This window comes from Vidua chalybeata, chromosome 5 (genome assembly GCF_026979565.1).
Source record: "Vidua chalybeata isolate OUT-0048 chromosome 5, bVidCha1 merged haplotype, whole genome shotgun sequence".
Classification (NCBI taxonomy): Eukaryota; Metazoa; Chordata; class Aves; order Passeriformes; family Viduidae; genus Vidua; species Vidua chalybeata.
The window spans coordinates 19,960,564-19,978,047 of NC_071534.1; the positions used below are offsets into that span (position 1 = coordinate 19,960,564).

Below are 17,484 nucleotides of genomic sequence, written 5' to 3' on the forward strand. Positions count from 1 at the left end.
GACTTCAACAGAGGTGGACCCTGGATTTTGTGGTTTTTGCTTTCTTCAAACTTAAGTCCTGAAGGAGAGGGGCACGGAGCATTTGACAACAGCACAGTGCCTGATGCAAACAGACCGAACTCTGTGACATGGCACCTGCTGCTTTAGTGTCTGCGGTGGTGTGGCTTGTTTGGGTTTCTCCTCCTTTGGTTGTCTGACCAGTCTGGCAGTAAAATACTAAATTTTAATACTGATTCATTTCTAAATTGCTGCTCCTATCGTTACACATCCCTGCATTATCCTGATGAGAGGCCTGTTTCTTCCAGGCTCTGTCAAACCCTTGAAACTTATTTTCAGAAACACCTGCTGAGAGTAAATGGTGGATCTTGGTGACTTTGCAAATTCTTTCCAAGTCTGTTTTCTGCCAGCTGGCCAGGAAGAGCTGTTCCTTTGTTTCCCTGCTGCATGGGTCTTCCAGCTCCAGAGATGAGTGTAGAAGGGATGGGAAGAAGAAGGGGTTTGGGAACTATCCAGCGCTGTGGGATATTCTGCGGTTACCTCTATCCTGCATTTGCCCTGCCTCCATATTGAATGTGCTTTTGCTGGATCAGAATGAAACTGGATGTTTTCTGTTGTAAATCCTGTTTTCTGTGAGAAAGGGGAACGTTTCCTGTGTATAAGACAACACTGCCATCCCTGCAAGCGTGATGGAGGCAGCAAAGCTGTGATCTGGCAGGGTCCAGGAACTATGGGGGTATTTGGGGCAGGAGTTCTGGCCTGGGACAGAACGGGAATACGCTGCCATTTTGGGCCATGTGTGGTAGCAGCTCCGTATCTGATTCAAGATGGGCAAGGGGACTTCTAATGCAGCCAGAGAAAAGGAGAAAATCATCAACCCTATCGCGGGTAGGACGTAGCCTCCTTTTGCTAACACAGTCCTATTAAACGTTCTAGGGTGTGGTGCGTTTCCTTTCTTTCTTCGTTCGGCTTTTGTGGTGGTTTTTGTTTTTTTGTTTTTTATTTTAGACTCGAGTGCCTTGTTCAGACTTGAGTAGAGGCACGGCTTTGCTTTCCAACACCTCTCCGTGTGTTTGTTTCACTCGGGGTTTGGGGGAAATCTGCCTGGGGGAGGCTCTTCCTGAGGCCAGCACTGCCTTTAGCCGGGCGAGCAGAGCTGCGGGGCCGCTGGCCCGCCCGCGTGCCCGGCTCCGGGAAGCGCGTGCCCGGCTCCGGGAAGCGCGTGCCCGGCTCCGGGAAGCGCGTGCCCGGCTCCGGGAAGCGCGTGCCTCCGCCCGGCGCTGCGCAAAGCCGCCGCGTCACCCGCCCCGGCGGCGCTGCCCCTTTAAGAGAGCAGTGGTGACGTCACCCTGCTCCCCCTCCCTCGCGGGCAGTGGGCGGCGCGCGCGGTGCCGTGCGCAGGCGCGGAGGGAGGGCCGGGCCGGGCCCGGCGTCGCCATGGGCTCCTGAGGCCTCCGCGCCGGTGCCGGCGCCGCCCGCGGGGCAGCGGGCAGGGCCCGACCCGACCCCTCCTCGCCCCACCGGGCTGGGCCGCGCCCGCCCGCCCGCCCGCTGCATGGTAAGACGTGGCGGGGGCGGCTGCGGGCGCGCGGGCCGGGCCGGGCCGGAGGGGCCGCGTTGGCGCGGGGGTGGCTCGTTGAGGCGCCCAGGAACTCACCTTGCGCCCCGCGTCGGCCCGGTGTGGTCGCTATTCCCGCTCCCCCGCCGTTCCTCCTCCCGTTCCCCGGCGTGACCCGCACCACTCCCTCCCTCCCCACTCAGCCCTCCGCCCCGTTTCGCCCCCCGGTATGCGCCCCCTTCTCCTCAGGGCCCTTCTCCTCCCCGCTATTCCCCCGCCGCCCACATTCCTCCCGCATGGCCTCCATACCAACGCACACACCGCCCACCCCCGCGTCTACCCACAGCCTCCCGGTGCAGCCCCCACAACCTCGCCCCGACCCCCGTGCAGCCTACCCAATTCCTTCCTCTCCTCCTTTCCCGAAACCTGTTGTTGCTGCTGCTGTTCCGCTCTCCCTGTGCATGCACACGCACCAGCACAGCCCCCTCGTTCCCCAGTGCTGTCACGCTCTTTGGTGCCGTTGGGTGGGTGTCACTGTCTGCACGGGCGGGTCTGGTCCTGGGTGGGCTGGGAGCTCAGTAGACTGCGGTAACGTGGTGGGCACCAGGTTTGTGTTTGCCGGGTTTCCTTTGGTTCGGCCTGGATGGACTGAGAGACGCCTCGTGCATGTGCTGGTGTCTACGTAGGTTGCGAGGAGGCTGTTACTGTGCCTGTGTTCTCTTGCGCTGTAGATGAGTTCTGGTGGGTCTTGTTCAGATGCTCCTGGTGTCTCGAAATCTCAATTGCTCTGTAAGGGCTAAATTCAGCCTTGGCAGCTGCGGTGTGTAGTAAAAGGAGGGCTTTGGAAGAATGTGTGCGTGACTGAGTTCTGATGAATTGTGGAAAGGGACTAGAGTGATTTCAGGGACAGCCCTATGAAAGCTGCCTGGAACACTCTGAAGCTGTCAAGAGTGGGCAGAGGAGGAGGAGTGGGAAATCTAGGGGAAATAGTGAAGATGGGTCCTGCTTACAGAAGTTTGAAATTGTTCTTGCCATGTAAGGAGCTTGAACAGGAGTAATTATTGAAGACATAAAGACAGGTTTCCCCAGAGAGAAGACTGTTTACCTCTGTTAAAGATAAGAATAGAAGACATTGATCAATAATAGAGCAAAGGCTAATAGGGTGAATAGAAATGGCTTTCCTATCCTGCAGAAAAAAAACAATCAATGAAAATGTAGTAAAGCATACATCCCACTAACAAAGACTTGGCTCTTTTAATACAGCAGTTAACTGTGCCTTTGAACTTGTGTTGCTGGATGTTACCCTTTGGTCTAAGAGCTTAGCAGCCTCCCTAAAAGGGAACACAGTTTTCTCTAGAAATGTTCGTGTTATTCAGGTTTCTAATACTAAAGGTTTGTATTTGTGTGATACTGTTGGCAAAAAATTAAACTCTCATGCTTTTTAGGATGTTGGTAAACAATAGGGCTTTTGCTAGAGCTTTTCTTATGGTGTAGGTATCTCAGAAAGGCCTGCTTCAGGCTTTCTTTTCACCATTGTTCCCAAGAAAAAGGGCTTCAAAGCTGCTCTGGTCTAGAGGAGTAGGTTTTTAGGTCCTTAATACCGTCATTGTTACAGTTGTGTTGTAAACCCTAGGTGGCATGGAAGCAGCAGGTGGGTGCCTGTGCACCTGGAGCAGGAGTGATTTGGTCTTGCTGCAAAATGATTGGGAAGCTTTACTAGTGAAGTCAGCATATCTGACCAGCGCGGTGGTGTGGGCAGATGCTTTTCTTTGTGATCTGCTCAGGTCTCTACAATCAGTTCCGAGCACTGAACAGGTTGTGCTTTGGAGACGTGGAGCAGGGGGATGAGCCAACCACTCCCAACCACTGGGCACCTTTTGGACTTCAGTTTGTCTGTCTCCTTAGGACACGTGGCAGTCAAAAGGAGAAGGTTCTTAGATATACTGGTCAGAAAGTGAAGTTCAGTGTGACTGGCTGGTTTGGCATAACAAAAACATTCTGAGCTCTTTGGTCTCTAACCATTTGACAGAATCCAACTAGAAATCTGCCTTGTTCTCTGTCAGCTTCTTTGCCTGTTTGTTGGTAGCAGGCTGGGAGGTGAGCTTTTGCAGTTGTGGGATTAGGGTTCTTTTCTTCTCATGGATAAAGGAAGGGTGGGTGGGTTTTTTCCCTAGCACAAAATAACTTTTAAAACACCTCCTTCCCCCTCAAAAAAGGTAGTCCCTTTTTCTACCCAGTTCTACTGCTGCATTAACTAAAACATCTAATAATCATGTTTTGGTGTAAGATGACAACCTTTTAATTTCCATGTGAGGAATTTACCTACCCTTCATTCCTTCTCCCTTTCTGTTTTGGTTTCGTTTTTAATTGGCTTATGTTTACATTGAGGGAGATAAATTGTTACCTGTTCCTTCTAGCAGAAGTGCCCGTTTCATTTTCCAGCAGCTCTAAAGATATCTTTGAGCTCTTGCAGCAATGTCTGGTAGAAGCCGTGAATTCCTCAGATGTTTGTTGTTTAGGTTCTAGGTGCTTCAAGAGCCCAGTGTTGTATTGAATGAAGTTTGAAGTAAAACACGAAGTTTCAAGTCAGACTTGCTGATTCTGAAGTGCCATTGCTATGACTTATTTTCTCAGTGTTTCCAGCCTAAAATTGAGGAAACCAAGGAAAGCAGCAGTGAATGTACAGGTTGGTCTGTCTACAATATGAAGAGGATAGCACAGCCTCAGAGAGAAATTGCATTTAACCTTTGTACAGTTGAGTTTTCTAGCACACGCCTGCTGCTGGCTGCCCGTGGAACAAAGCAGCTGGGTGTTATTGAACAGCCCTGTCTGGGGGCAGAAGCTCTTCTCTGCTTTAGAATTTGTGATTGATTGTGCTTGTCAAGGCCCTGGAAATTTGAGGTGCTGTAGAGAATAGCACTGGGTTGGAATTGTGTGTGCTGGCTTGCCCAGCTGTTCGCTTGGAGCGCTGTCTGTTGTGTGCTGTTCTCGCTTCTTCCCAAACTCACTGGGGTTTGCTTTCTTGTGGTGGAAGAGTGGTTTCCTATCAAGACATCACACCCCACCAGAATGCTTGGGACTCTGAAGCAGTTTGACACTGTGATAAGATGGATTGAAACACTTAGCTAAAACAACTGTAAAATATTACAGTGCTTGAACTGAAAACACTCTTGTAGTAAGGGATTTGGGCTATTTTTTTCTTCTCCCCCATTTTTTCCCATTTTTTTTCTGGGTGGTTTTTTTTTTGGTTTTTTTTGGTTTTTTTTTTTTTTGGTGGGTGTGGTTTTTTTTTTTTCTTTTTAATTTTTTTCCCTGTAAGGACTAATTTTGGGGAGAGCAACTGGAGTTGTTTTCAGAGCAGCAGTTCCCCAAGAAAGTTTTGGAAGTGAAATTCTGCCAGATAAAGGCGTGAGTTGCGACCACCTCCAACCACAGAGTTTCTCTCTTCTAAGAAGAGGCAGGGGCTGGAGTATTTGCTCATAGCCAGGTTCTCTCTCTTTAAAAATCAGGTCAACTTCCATGGGGTTTTTTGTTTCTGATAGTGTAAGTAACATGTCTGGGAAAGCAACAGAGCAAGCTGTGTCCAGGGAAAATACAGTGTATAAGCAAGCTGCTCAGGAACTGTGCTGTATCTGGGTTTGACCAGGTCTTTGTAGCCCCTGAGGGGCATAATTCACAGGAACCTGGAAAGGGAAATAACTGACATTCTACCTGCAGTATTTAACCCATACAGTACCTGGGTATTTGTCTCCCCACCCTCAAGTCTGTCTCTGTATTGAAAGGATGGGAATGTTGCTATTATTATCTTACAGTCACAGTGCCTGGGAGTCTGATGATACTGAGAGGATCAGCTATTTGAGGATGTTGTATAATATGAAGAGTGACCAAGAGCATAGAGGGTTGGTGTCACAGCCTCACATTTTTTGTGTCTAGCCCCAAAGCATCCATCTCTGCCTGGGTATTTTGTACATGAGACCCCTGATTAACTCACTAGTAAAAAAAAAAAAAATCCCTCTGATTCAGCAAAGAAAATGACTGTGACATATTACGTAGTGCAGCAGTGAGGCTTGAAGAAGGAGATGAGATGAAATGATACTTAAAAGCTGACCTTGCTGACCCAGTGTCCCCTCCTCAGGCTACAGAACATGACATGGATGCTGTTGGAGGCTGCTGAGGTGATTGCTTGGGAGCCTGCAGCTGCCTGGTCATCTCCAACACAGATAACAGCCTCAGCAGCAGTAATGTAGCTGTGTTTCTGTCCAGGTTACTTGAAATGAACATAGACAAGTCAGTCACCTCAAGAGGCAGGTTAGAAGTTAGTGAATTTCTCTTCATGGCTCATCATATCTTGTCTCTTCCTTGTACATTTTGCTATGAAAGACTGGTTAGTAGTGGGTGAAGCTATTTGCAGCTATTTGTCCTGTCAGCTGCGAGTGGCTTCTTTCCTCCTCCAAACTCTCCTGACTTAGACTTCCTTTCCCCCTCCAATGACTTTGTGATGGCACTGATTTTATAAGAGTCTTAAGCCAAAAGTCATTCATACAAAGTTCCTTTCAAGTAACTTAATGCAATTGCATAATTTAATGTCAGAATATCTGGAAACATTGAGTTGAAGCTTTGTCTTTTTTTTTAAGCATGCATCCTCTCAAGTTAATGCTTGGTGTGATTTTTTTTCTGTATAGAGAAGATGCATTGCTGCTGATGGCTTTTGGTATAAAGAGACTCCCATGAGTCCAGGAATACAAAAGTTCTAATTCGGCTTTCAGAACTTTGCCTCTGTAGTATTTTTATTTTTCTTGATGAAGTAGCAGGGCAGGAGAGAAGTGTGGAGGGGCTAATGTTAGATAGGAGCAATGAATTTAGAAGTTCATGATTTTGGGGAATTAGGAAGGATGTTTGTGTCCTATGTCTAGAGGTTTAGAGAAAACAAAAAAAGCAACAAATTACAAACAAAAACAAGCCAATCAGTTGTTACTGCAGCAATAACAAAATGGCTTTATAGTGAGTGTGGCCTTGTGTGCTTTGTTGAGAATCACTGATTTTACTCCTGCAGTGTTCATCACTGCTACATGTCTGCATCAGAGAATGATTGCTGGGGAAGTCAGATATGCCATTGCCCTCATATGCACCACTGCACAGTTGCCTAGACCTGTGATAAGATGTCTGGGTTCTTTCAGCTCATTTACTTGCTAAACTGAAGTATGGATCTGATCTGATAGATCCTATATGTCATTTTCTGGGTGGAAAATTATATTCTAATGTATTAGAAAAACTTCCTTTGTGTGTGACTGCCACAAGTTCAATACTTTTCCATGTTGCTGTAGAGTTTGAGTTCTGATTCTTCTTAAAGAAACTGTATACGTTGTGGTAACTTTAAAACTGTTGTCTACCCTGTCTTGGCACTCAGTGGTGGGAAACAATGAATGCAGGTGGTGGTGGAATAAGTTCTGATTTTACTTTGTTCTTGAGAGTTTGGAAAATGAAATACAAACATCCTCTGTCATGTGGGACACAACTGTTTACAACACATCCTTTTTTCTTCTTGCCTCTTTCCCCTCTGCCAGTTGCAGAATATCTTTACACTCTTTCTGTGCTTCTCCCCTGGGAGCTTGCCTGGTTTGTGTGGAGTTGGGCTGTTGGGAGTATGGGAAAGGGATGTACTGCATGGCCCAAGTGTGCTTGATCTTGTTCTCAAAGCAGAGAAGGTTGGGGAACATCCCTTCTCCTCCTCTCCCTCCCCCTTCTCTCTTTTTCCTGTCTCTTTCCAAAAAAGGGACTGGATGTTAGATGTTGACCTATCACAATGTGGGTCAGTCCACAAAAAAAAAAAAAAAGAGGAGGAGGAGGATGGGGGGAGGAGGGCTGTGCAAATACAGTGAGACAACAGAAATTAATAGAGCAGAACAAAACTCTGGAAAGAAGAGTGCATGGCTCAGGGTAAAAGGGTTTTGTTGTTGATTCTGAGTTTTTTTAATGGGCACATGGGGAGGGGAAGCTTCTCTTAGGATGACTATAGGCTAGCAAAATGGGTGGGGGCTCTGTGAGCTGCAAGTGCAGAAGATTTTTGTGGTATTCTCAGATTTTAGTTTCCCTAAAATGAGGAACATAGGGGTGTGACCTTGTTGAAGGTTAAATTGTTGTGTGTACACTGCAGTCTTATGTGTATGTAGGCATCGGATCATCTCTTGAGTATGGCTTAGTGGGTATGTACCTTGCCATGTGGCTTGGTCTGCCTTAGGTGCCTGACTCCTCTACCTTCTGCTTCTGAGCTAATGGCTCCCTGCTCCACTCTTGCTGACCCTACTGGTCTTCTGTCCCAGTGACGCTTTCCGCTTGTTCCGCTGACTGTACCGACAGCTGTGAAATTGTGACTGGGGCATCTCTTCAGACTGCTCACTCCTCTAAAGAAATAACACTGCAGAGAACTGCATTTGGATCTGCACTTGTTGTGCAGACAGACAAGCATGTGAAGCTGACATGGGGTGCTGCAGATGCAAACACTGCGTGTGTTTGTGAGTCTGGTGAGTGCCTGTCTTGTGACTGAGCACAGCATTGCTCATGTGTGTTCAGAGTTACCCATGTGTGCCTGTGTGTCAGGTGTGTCTTGTGGGGTGACTTTCACCAACTTGAACTTAAGAAAGCTTTGCCCAGCATGAGCAGTAAAATGTAAATGAGTTGTACTAGTTAAAATTGCATGCCAGGTCACATACTTAACTCTGATTGTTTTGGGAGTGCTGCTGGAGAGCTTAAAAGTGCACTGTTGGGACCTTTTCATGTCTCATAGCTAAGTAAAATAGATGCCACCCCAGAGAGCAAAAGCAATTTAAGAAATAATAAATGTAAAAGCATTTGATTTTTCCTGGATTGGTACCACTGATTTCAGCTGTGCCAGTGACTCTCTCACTGTGTAGTGCTATTTTGTCCTATCTACTGCTTCTTTTCCTCTCTTTTGCCATTTCAGCTGGTGATGCCATCCCTTTGGGTGTTGAAAACACCTTACATTAATTATTTATCATATATACCTAGCACAATAGAAAGACCTGGTCCCAGGTGGCAATTCTAGGCATTGTTATAATTAAAATGGTCTAAAATAAATATTGAACATTTTGTCCTGTGATCCTTGTAAGTCTAGGGCATATTGTCAAAAACATTAAGCTGCTTCTTTCACTAGTACAGAGTTCTTGCTTGTGTCCTAATAAATGCAGAACGTTCAGGCTCTGATTTATCTACTACATGGCACTTCTGTATTGGCCTTTTTGGATCCAGAATAAAGATAATTTAATGGAGAATCTCTTGAAGAAATAAGATTTTGAAGGGAATGGAAAATGCTTTTGTGGAATTTTAACAAAGTTCAGTATGGTGGATATTTAAAGCAATGTAAATGTGGAGTAGGTTTTAAGAAAGAACATTGTCTTGTCTCATAGTTCTCCAGGAGAACCTTGCAGCCAGATCGTGTGTGGTTTTTTTGGTTTGTGTCTTGTACAGCAGAAAGAGGCTTAGCTGTTAAGACTCTTTCATGGGATAGCTTTGTGTATCATTCTTTGCTCACTCAGCAGTTTAGAAATTAAATACTTTCAGCCTTGGATGAGATGATCTATTTTAAAAACACAGATTGTGTTTGCAGATGGGAGAGAACAGCTTCCGAGTCCTTTTGTTTGGGGTTCTTTTCCTGTTGGTCCTGGGGTAGGTCTTACTCAGAGCAGGCAAATATCTCCTTCTTTACTAGATTGTGGTTGAATATTCAGATGTACCCCATGGAACTGAAGGACCACGCCTGAACCTTTCTTCCCTCCTCTTACACCACTTTTGTTGCATCAGAAGTGAGGTTTTCATATTTATGTTTGTTTATCTTTATGTAGAAATAGCTCCTCCTCAGTGGTAACATTTTCCATGCCTTTATGCAAGCCAAAAATGAAGTTTTCTACTTTCACTTTTGCCACATGCTGTCTGTTTTCTGTTTTGAGTTTATTTTCAGCAGAAGAAGCTGCCATGTTAATGTTGGAGACAGGAGATCTCTGTTTCCAAAAGATACAGGAGTGGCAATCTGCACTTTTCATTGATGGAGAATTAGTTTGCTGGTTTTTCTGTGGATGCAGGCCATGTGGACACATCCCTGCTACTTTACATCCGTGTGATGTCATTAAGAGAATTGGTCCCCATGCCATTTGGAGCTTCTTCTCTATCAAGACTATTTGTAACAGTGTTCTGCATCTCTGGGTTTTTATCAGGATACTTATCTTGATAGAAATAGCACAGGCTCTGTTTTGTTTTCTTTTCCCTTCCTTGCATTGAGAGTCCCCCCAGTACTCCTAAAGTGTTTTCAGAAGATGTGTTAGGTAAGTGTACTAGTTTGGTGTTTAAGCTAATGCCCTGGCAGCACAAGGCCTTGTCTTGCTCTAACATACATAACTTGTAATGACATCTGGGCAGCAATAGGTGACAGCTTGTAGGGGATGGGGGTGTGATCCCTGCCTTCCATGTTGGGAGGTGGTTGTGTATAGATCTCACATAGACCTCAGCACTGCCAGAAACTCCTGTAACCCATGCAGAAGAATGATATTAGCTCTGATCCAAATTTCTTGTGGCCATCCTGGAATACACCTAACCTGCATCCAAAAGTCCTGTGTGTTTATGTAGATGTACTTTTGTGTGCTTGTTTCCAGTTTCCAAAGTCTGGTGCTTTTCCTGGGTCTCTGTTGTGGTCCTGTTATGTTGCAGGTTACCTCCGGGGGGAGCAAGGTAGTCACTCGGAGATGGGGAAAGCTTCAAGAGTGAAATTTAGAAGTGTTGAAATATTTTCCTTTGATATGTTTAGGAGAGCTCTCCAGAGAGGGAGAATAAGTGTGCAAGGAACTTTACTCTTCCTTGAACTGAAAGCAATGATGAAACAGGTGGGCAGAGAAAACAGGATATGGCAGAAGAGTAAGAAATGCTTCAAAATTTATTATGCATTAGATTGGTTTGTATTGCATTGGCAATTTGGCTTTCCAAATGCCCCTAATTTGACATATGGTAATGTCAAGTGCTTTCCTCGTGGTTTGGTACCTTGCAGTGCTGGGAACTGTATGGACAGAGAACAAAAAGATGGTTGTCCCCGGGAGCTTAAAATGCACAAGAAACAACAGAGAAATACAGCCAGCTGGGAGGAGCACCAGGAAAGAGATCACAGCCAGGAGGTGATGGAGGTGAATAGAGAATAGCTTTATGGCTGTTGGAAAGACCTTTTTACCCAGGCATGACAGTAAGCAGGAAAGTGTATTGTGGCACTGGCTCAGGCTGTGATGGAGGCGGGTGTCCAAGAAATGAATGTCAAAACACATTCACAGTGTCAGGTAAGAGGGAAGCTGCTGATACCAAGGTACTGGATCTGTAGCTTATCAAGGCAGTATTTTTGTTGTGACATTTTTCCAGGCACTGCCTTTTCTGAGCATTTCTGGGCTTATGTCCTGTTGCACAGTGGGAAGAGACATCTCAGAAGCGAGGCGTGTTGAGACAAGTTGCCACAGCCCACCCTCACAATGCTCTTTTTAAAAAGGCAGAAGAGGAGCTAGCAGACTGAGCTGGTGGTAGTGGTGCTGAAATCCACTTTCCTAGTTAAGGCTTCAGTCATCTGTGCCATTACCTGTTTAAGTATAGTATGTAGTATACCTGTTTCTTAAGTTTTATAGTATATGTGGAATTGCTCTTACAGCTTCAGCTTCTTGCATACAGTAGAATTTCATAACAACACTACTTATGTGCACTACTTATACCTGTCACTTTAGCTGTGGTGTATGGGACTTGAGGAGATTAGAAGGGATAATTTGGAAAGCTTATGTTAATTTTGTGGATTTTGGAGTACAGCATTCCTTTGTGTTTCACTAGCAAGGAGAATGAACTGCAAACTGATGCACAGAACCAATAAAAGATGTCAAGGAAATAAAATGCTGTCCTCAGGGGCAACCCTGAGTGTTCATGGGTGAGGTGGTTTGGAGTTTGGGTAGGATATGTAAACCCTGTTTTGTAAGAGAGTTTGTATATTTTTTTTATAGCACAGTGGTGAAAAAAGTTATTAATTTCAATGACTGTGTGAATTGAAGGGGATTAGGTTAGGAATGATGCACAATCCTGTAATTAATGGCTGTTGATATATAATCACAAGGGGGCAGTGTTAAGATTACATACACAACTTCAATTTATGACTGGCCTTGCTTATGAATACATAACCCCTGTCATGACAAAATGCGTGTTGATCACTTTTTGCTGTTTTGACTTATTCTAAAATGAGTGCAGAGACACAGAAGAATTCCCTTTCAGATCATCAGTTCTGTTGATGTTACTGCTGCTGCATTTGGGTCTCTGCTGCTGCTGTGGTTTGATTAGTGAGTGTGGAGGTCCAGGTCCTTTTTTCTCCTGGCACCTGTGGTCTGCTATACAGATCCTCTCCCCCATGAACTTTTGGAAGGGCTTAGCAGCTTCCTGTCTTGCATAGCTCCCAAAGTGCACTGGGATGTAGCAGGACTGCAGCTGGCTGGACTTTATTTAGAGCTAGGTTAGCTACGGGTGCATCTGCTCTGATTTCATTGTAGATGTGCCCTTCTTGAGCTTTGTGGAAGCACTCTCAGCACAGTGCGTATTCAGTTGCTTCAGAAGTTACTTGGGTAGAAATCTTTCTTTTAAAAGCAATAAAAGCCTTGCTAACTTGTGACATCTCCACCCAGCCACTATCTCTCCAAATTTTTAGATATAGTACAGATGATGAAATGTGTGTGTGTGTGTGTATGCTTAGAAGCTCAAAACTTAAGTTACATTTCCTATACTGATCAGGAATTATCCTGCTGTACATGCAGTTATGAAAAGCTGTAACTCAGAGCAGGGATATATTGGAAAGAACAAAGAAAAGCCAAGTTTTAGGATTAGTTTGTAAATTAAAACACAGCACTTGTGCACCTCCACCTATGATAAGATATGCTTAAGCAAATCTGGGTATTTCCCAGGACTTTTCTTTTTCCCCCATGAAAGAGAACAGAAAGGAGGTGGAGTGTGACATAAGGTAACATCAGACTGCTGTACACCGGTGATATGAGTGTGTTTTGGAAAAGCCTGTGCTAAAGGGGCCATTTTCGTGCCTTAGTGTGCATGTGGAAAAGACTTGCTACTGGCACTCTGCTTTTACTGGGTACCTGTTGCCTAGTTTGTGCTGTGACTTCAGGTGGAGCAGGGCTAGGGCAGTTCCTCTGTGAACATATATTCTCTTTTGTGTTCTGTAACAACCTGTCAGTAGATGACAGATGTGTCCTTCCCTGGTGCAGCTGTAAACTCTGGCAATGGATCATTGGCCTTTCTAAAGCCCTTTCCATCCACTGATCATAAAGGCCTGTGTAAGAGCAATGACTTGAGCTTTTATAGAAGTGCTCTTCTGGAAAATATTAGGAGGTTATCAGAAGAAGGCAATATTAAGCTGTTCCCTTTGATAGGCACATCAGAAGCAGCTCTTCTAATGGACAGAACCAATGGCTGCCTGCTTGTGATCTTGGTTTAAGTGGATTATCTTCCTACAATCCAGAGGTCACATTAGAGCCTGCTTATGACCAAATTGAAAATAATAGCTACTTTATATCTTAGACCTTCAAGAATTTGTTCCATTGAAAAAAAGATAGCTTTTTAGCTAGGAAATGGCCAAGGGTCGTGCTGTTTTGAAATCTTGCATATTCTTGTGCTTGGTATGTGTTTTTATCTGTCAGCTGGCTTTTAAAAGCCAACCAGGTTAAATTCACATCTTGTAGAAAACAATGCAAAGTTAGTAACATTAATAACAGGCTGGCTAAATGTACCATGCCATACAAATTTTGATAAAAGCATGACTTTCATGCTGTTCACACCATCAAAGTGAGAAGAGCTTTCAGTGCAGATCTTTCAATGAGGGTGCTTTGGGTTGAGTGTGGTTTTCAGCATGGCTGTAGGAGAAGTGGGCATTGCTTGCTGAAAGAATTAGAATATTCTTCCCCCTGCTCCCTCCCTGCACAGGGACACTGTGGCACATGTTCTTGTTGCTTGTTGCTGCTTGGGAGGCTAACCATGACACTAGGATAGAGCAGAATAGCCTGTACTCTTATGGAAAATAGAGATGTTAACTTAGGTGTGTTGCCTGTCATCTTCCAGTAGGGATGGTTTAGATACTTCCTTCTGATCTTTTTACAAGGATGTGTAGTGATAGGACTAAGGGAAATGGCTTTAAACTGAGAGTAGGTTAAATTAGATATTAGCAAGAATTTTTTTGCTGTGAGAGAGGTGAGACAGTGGCACAGGTTGCCCAGAGGACTTAGGGATGCTCCATCCTTCAAAGTGTTCAGGGTCAGGTTTGTTGGAGCTCTGAGCAACCTGGTCTAGTGGAAGGGGTCCCTGGCCTATAGCACAGGGCTTGGAACTAGATGGTCTTTAAGGTCCTTTCCAACCCAAACCATTCTATGATTCTGTGATTTCTGGTGAATGCTGTATTCATCATCTTATATATGTTTATTGCAGAAGGGTGCTGATGATGGCAGTGGTCAGATTTCATGATCTCTGGGGGGCTGTCAGAGGTTCTTGAGTACCATATGATCTGTTATATCACGAGGGGTGGCAGTGGCAGACTTACCCAGGTCCTGTTCACAAAGCATGTGAGCAGCCTGGTGGAAGGCATATGAGAGATGCAAAGTTCTATTACATTCCTGATTCCTTTCAGCTGGGTTCAATTTCTTTGTGGTTCTGTTCCCTGACAGGTCTTGGCCCGTGGGCAGCTCTTTAGCAATCCCAACTGGAACCTCACACCAAAAGGCACCATGATTATGATGACTGATGTCACTGCAGCCCCCAGATTTGGGTCAGCTGCCACCACTCCAGCTGTGGCTCCTAACTTCTCCTGGATGCCAGAGGATGGCAGCCCCACGGCTGTGGAGCAGCCAATATTCCTCATGACCACTGCTGCTCAGGCTATCTCAGGTTTCTTTGTATGGACAGCTTTGCTCATCACCTGCCATCAGGTAAAACCCTGTCACTTGTACTTCTCATCCTTTCCTTTTCCCCACATGAAGAACAGACCATTTCCATAGTGTGAATGGAGAGGAAGCACACTCTTTTAAAACTAGCAGGTGTAAAACATTTAGCCATCACTTGAAGGTTTGCAGAAAGGTGTGTTATCTTAGGTCATCCTTTCACAGGTCTTTAGCTGAATATTGCCGTTTTTTTAATTGTGTCAGCTGTTAGCTAAAAGATCCTAGTCACCTGTTGTTTGACATTCCTCCTTTGATCTCCTGTGCCACAGGATTCCACAGGCTGAACTCTGCTGCGGAAAGGAGTAGCAGGAAATGTTTCATTTTAATTTTTTCCCCCTTCCCCCTCTCTGGGGCAGGTGTCCTGGGAGCCTGAATAAGTCAAACCCTGCATCCTGTTCTGTACCTCTCTTTCATGCAGTTGTCATGTGAACTGAAAAATACGGTGGGGAAACACAAGCCCTGTTATTTATCAACCCATGTTTTCTACCTGTTGGATTGTAGATTCCAGAGTGATGACTAGAATGTAGAAAAGTACAGCCTATTGATGGAGGACAGGGGCTAGTGAAGGTAAAAAATGGATTAGTCACAGATGAATAAGAGTAACACCTGCAGTTTCACCAGCTTGGGTAACAATTACAAGTGCCATGGATCCTCCTGTCAAATTGATCACCTGCTGGGGGTAGGAAGAAATTTTCCTCTGCATTATAACATTGCACGGTTAGGCATTAATGCCCTTCTCTGAGGAAACCAATGGAGGTCAGTGCCAGAGAGACACTATTGATTGAAACGCGCTGTTGTCCTCTTACACGGCAGCAGGTCCTGTGCTCTCCTAGGCACATGGATCACAGGGCTCTTTTGACATCCCAAGGGCAAAGCTTGGAGTCATCTGAACTCTGGTGTCAGCTGTCTGTGTGCTGGATGAAATGGGTCACTGGGATTGTCACAAGGCAAAAATATTTCTGAGGTTTGTTAGCTTATTTTCAACCTGTTCTCCTCAGGAAATGAGCTTTTTGTGAGCTCCTCATGGGTTAAGAAGAGGAATTAGAAGTATTTTGAGCACTTCATAGGGAAAGGAAACAGAAGTATTTTTGAGCCCTTCAGTCAGTTTTGACCAGGAATGAACAAGCAACAGACAGCTGGGGAGACACAAGCCTCTCTCCCTTACAGTGGAAAGATGAGATTGTATGTTTTTTTTAGTCTCTGGAGAATCCTCACAGCACCCCAAAATGCAGGGTGAAGCTTCAAACAAATGCTTGTACCTCTTCAGGCAGCAGAATCAGTCAGTAGTGAGGCACATATGTAATCAGCTGGCTGTTACTAATTCCAGCAGCTGGGACAGCAGCTCAATGAGAATTGCTGTACAGAGGCCTTGCCTCTCCTGTCTCTGTGGTCAAGAAAGTGTACCCACAAATCGTGCTGAAGCTCTGCCTGTGTTATTAGGGCATTACAGGGGTTGTGCTCATCTTCAGGGTGTGCTTGTGGTCAATACCTTTTCGGGGAGGTGGGTATTCTGTAAAAAAGCATCTTAGGTGTGGGATTTAATAATGGCTAAGGAACTGTGAGTGGTGGGAGCAGGAAGGGTGGGGATGCTGTACTCCCCCCAGCCATTGACTTAGAAGGATTGGCATGTGTGCAGTCAGAACAAACTGTGTGGTTCCTTTGAGCACACTGCATGAGCTCAGTGCTCCCTTGATGGCTGACCCTTTGTGGCTGTGCTGTCACCCATATGCAAAATAACACCTTTTGAGCAGATGGGCTGTGGCTTATCAGCTTTGGGATGTGCTGTAAAGGGCTCTATTAGGTTGTTTCAGGTGAAAGTCTCAAAAAGCATCCAAAACAGCCAAAAGAGTGAGTGTTCACAACGAGTGTGTGCTTAAGTGTGCACACTTTCCCTTTTCAGAGAAAAACAGCATTATGAATCTTAGGGACTTAAAAGAGGATAGCAGGAATGTAGAACTGATGACTGGAAAAAAAGGTATGAAGAAAAAGAATGTGGGCAAGGTGATGTAAAAATAAATCAATTCCCTATAAGAAACTAGATTAGAAATGCCTCCATTTTCTCTTCCCTCTCTTTCCCCCCGTCTGCAAACTAAGGGTTGCTATATCAATGCCATACGATAACAGTGATTTATCTTTTCTTTTATGTTCATCACCTTGAGGCTGCTGGAGGCAATCGAGAGGTGATTTACTGAGTTTGTTTTTCCTGGCCCAATTGACTCTCCAGTTCTACTTTCTCCTCTCTGCTCCATATACCGCTGATCCCGGTCTCCCCTCTCCGTCTCTCAGATCTACATGCATCTCCGCTGCTACAGCTGCCCAAATGAACAGCGCTACATCGTTCGGATCCTCTTCATTGTGCCCATTTATGCCTTTGACTCATGGCTCAGTCTCCTGTTCTTCACCAATGACCAGTACTATGTTTACTTTGGCACAGTGCGGGACTGCTATGAAGGTAAGGAGATGTCAGTCAGAAAATGGGGAGGGTGGGAAGTCTCTGCCCTGAGAGAACTTTATTTCTTGTTGAGAGCAACATTTCTGGAGGGAGCATCGCTGTCACCTGCTGAATGGTGTGCCCAACTGGATGACCATGGCTTCCTTAGTGACTGAAAATCATAGAATGGTAGGATGGTTTGTCTCAGGATGGACTTTAAAGATAATCTAGTGATCTAGATGATCATCCAGTGATCGTCTAGCACCCTTGCCATGGTCTGGGACATCTTTCACTAGATCAGGTTGCTCAAAGCCCTGTCCAACTTGACCCTCTCCCTCACTGGCCTCTGAGTGTGAACCTTCCCTCCAGGGTTCTGTAGAGACTAAGTTTATGGTTTTCTAGGGTCCTTTACTTCAGGAAGGTAAAAGATTTTGGTGAAGCCAAAAGATCTGATGGTATATGGGTGTTAGAAAGTGACATATTGC

At 45.3% G+C, this 17,484-nt stretch overlaps 1 protein-coding gene across 8 annotated transcripts in view; it reads left to right on the forward strand.

Moving 5' to 3' along the window:
* The first annotated feature begins 1,422 nt into the window (after positions 1 to 1,422).
* TMEM184B (transmembrane protein 184B) overlaps positions 1,423 to 17,484 on the forward strand; it is a 31,812-nt gene continuing 15,750 nt past the window's right edge. The window contains exons 1-3 of one of the 8 annotated variants that reach the window (XM_053944013.1): positions 1,423 to 1,555; positions 14,296 to 14,556; positions 16,855 to 17,020. In XM_053944013.1, the coding sequence (XP_053799988.1) occupies positions 1,553 to 1,555; positions 14,296 to 14,556; positions 16,855 to 17,020 (430 nt within the window). In that variant the 5' untranslated portion in view covers positions 1,423 to 1,552. Of the gene's footprint in view, positions 1,556 to 1,684; positions 1,783 to 1,825; positions 2,080 to 8,031; positions 8,077 to 14,295; positions 14,557 to 16,854; positions 17,021 to 17,484 lie in introns of those variants that run through there. The other 7 variants (XM_053944017.1, XM_053944009.1, XM_053944012.1 and 4 more) reach the window with 7 other exon arrangements.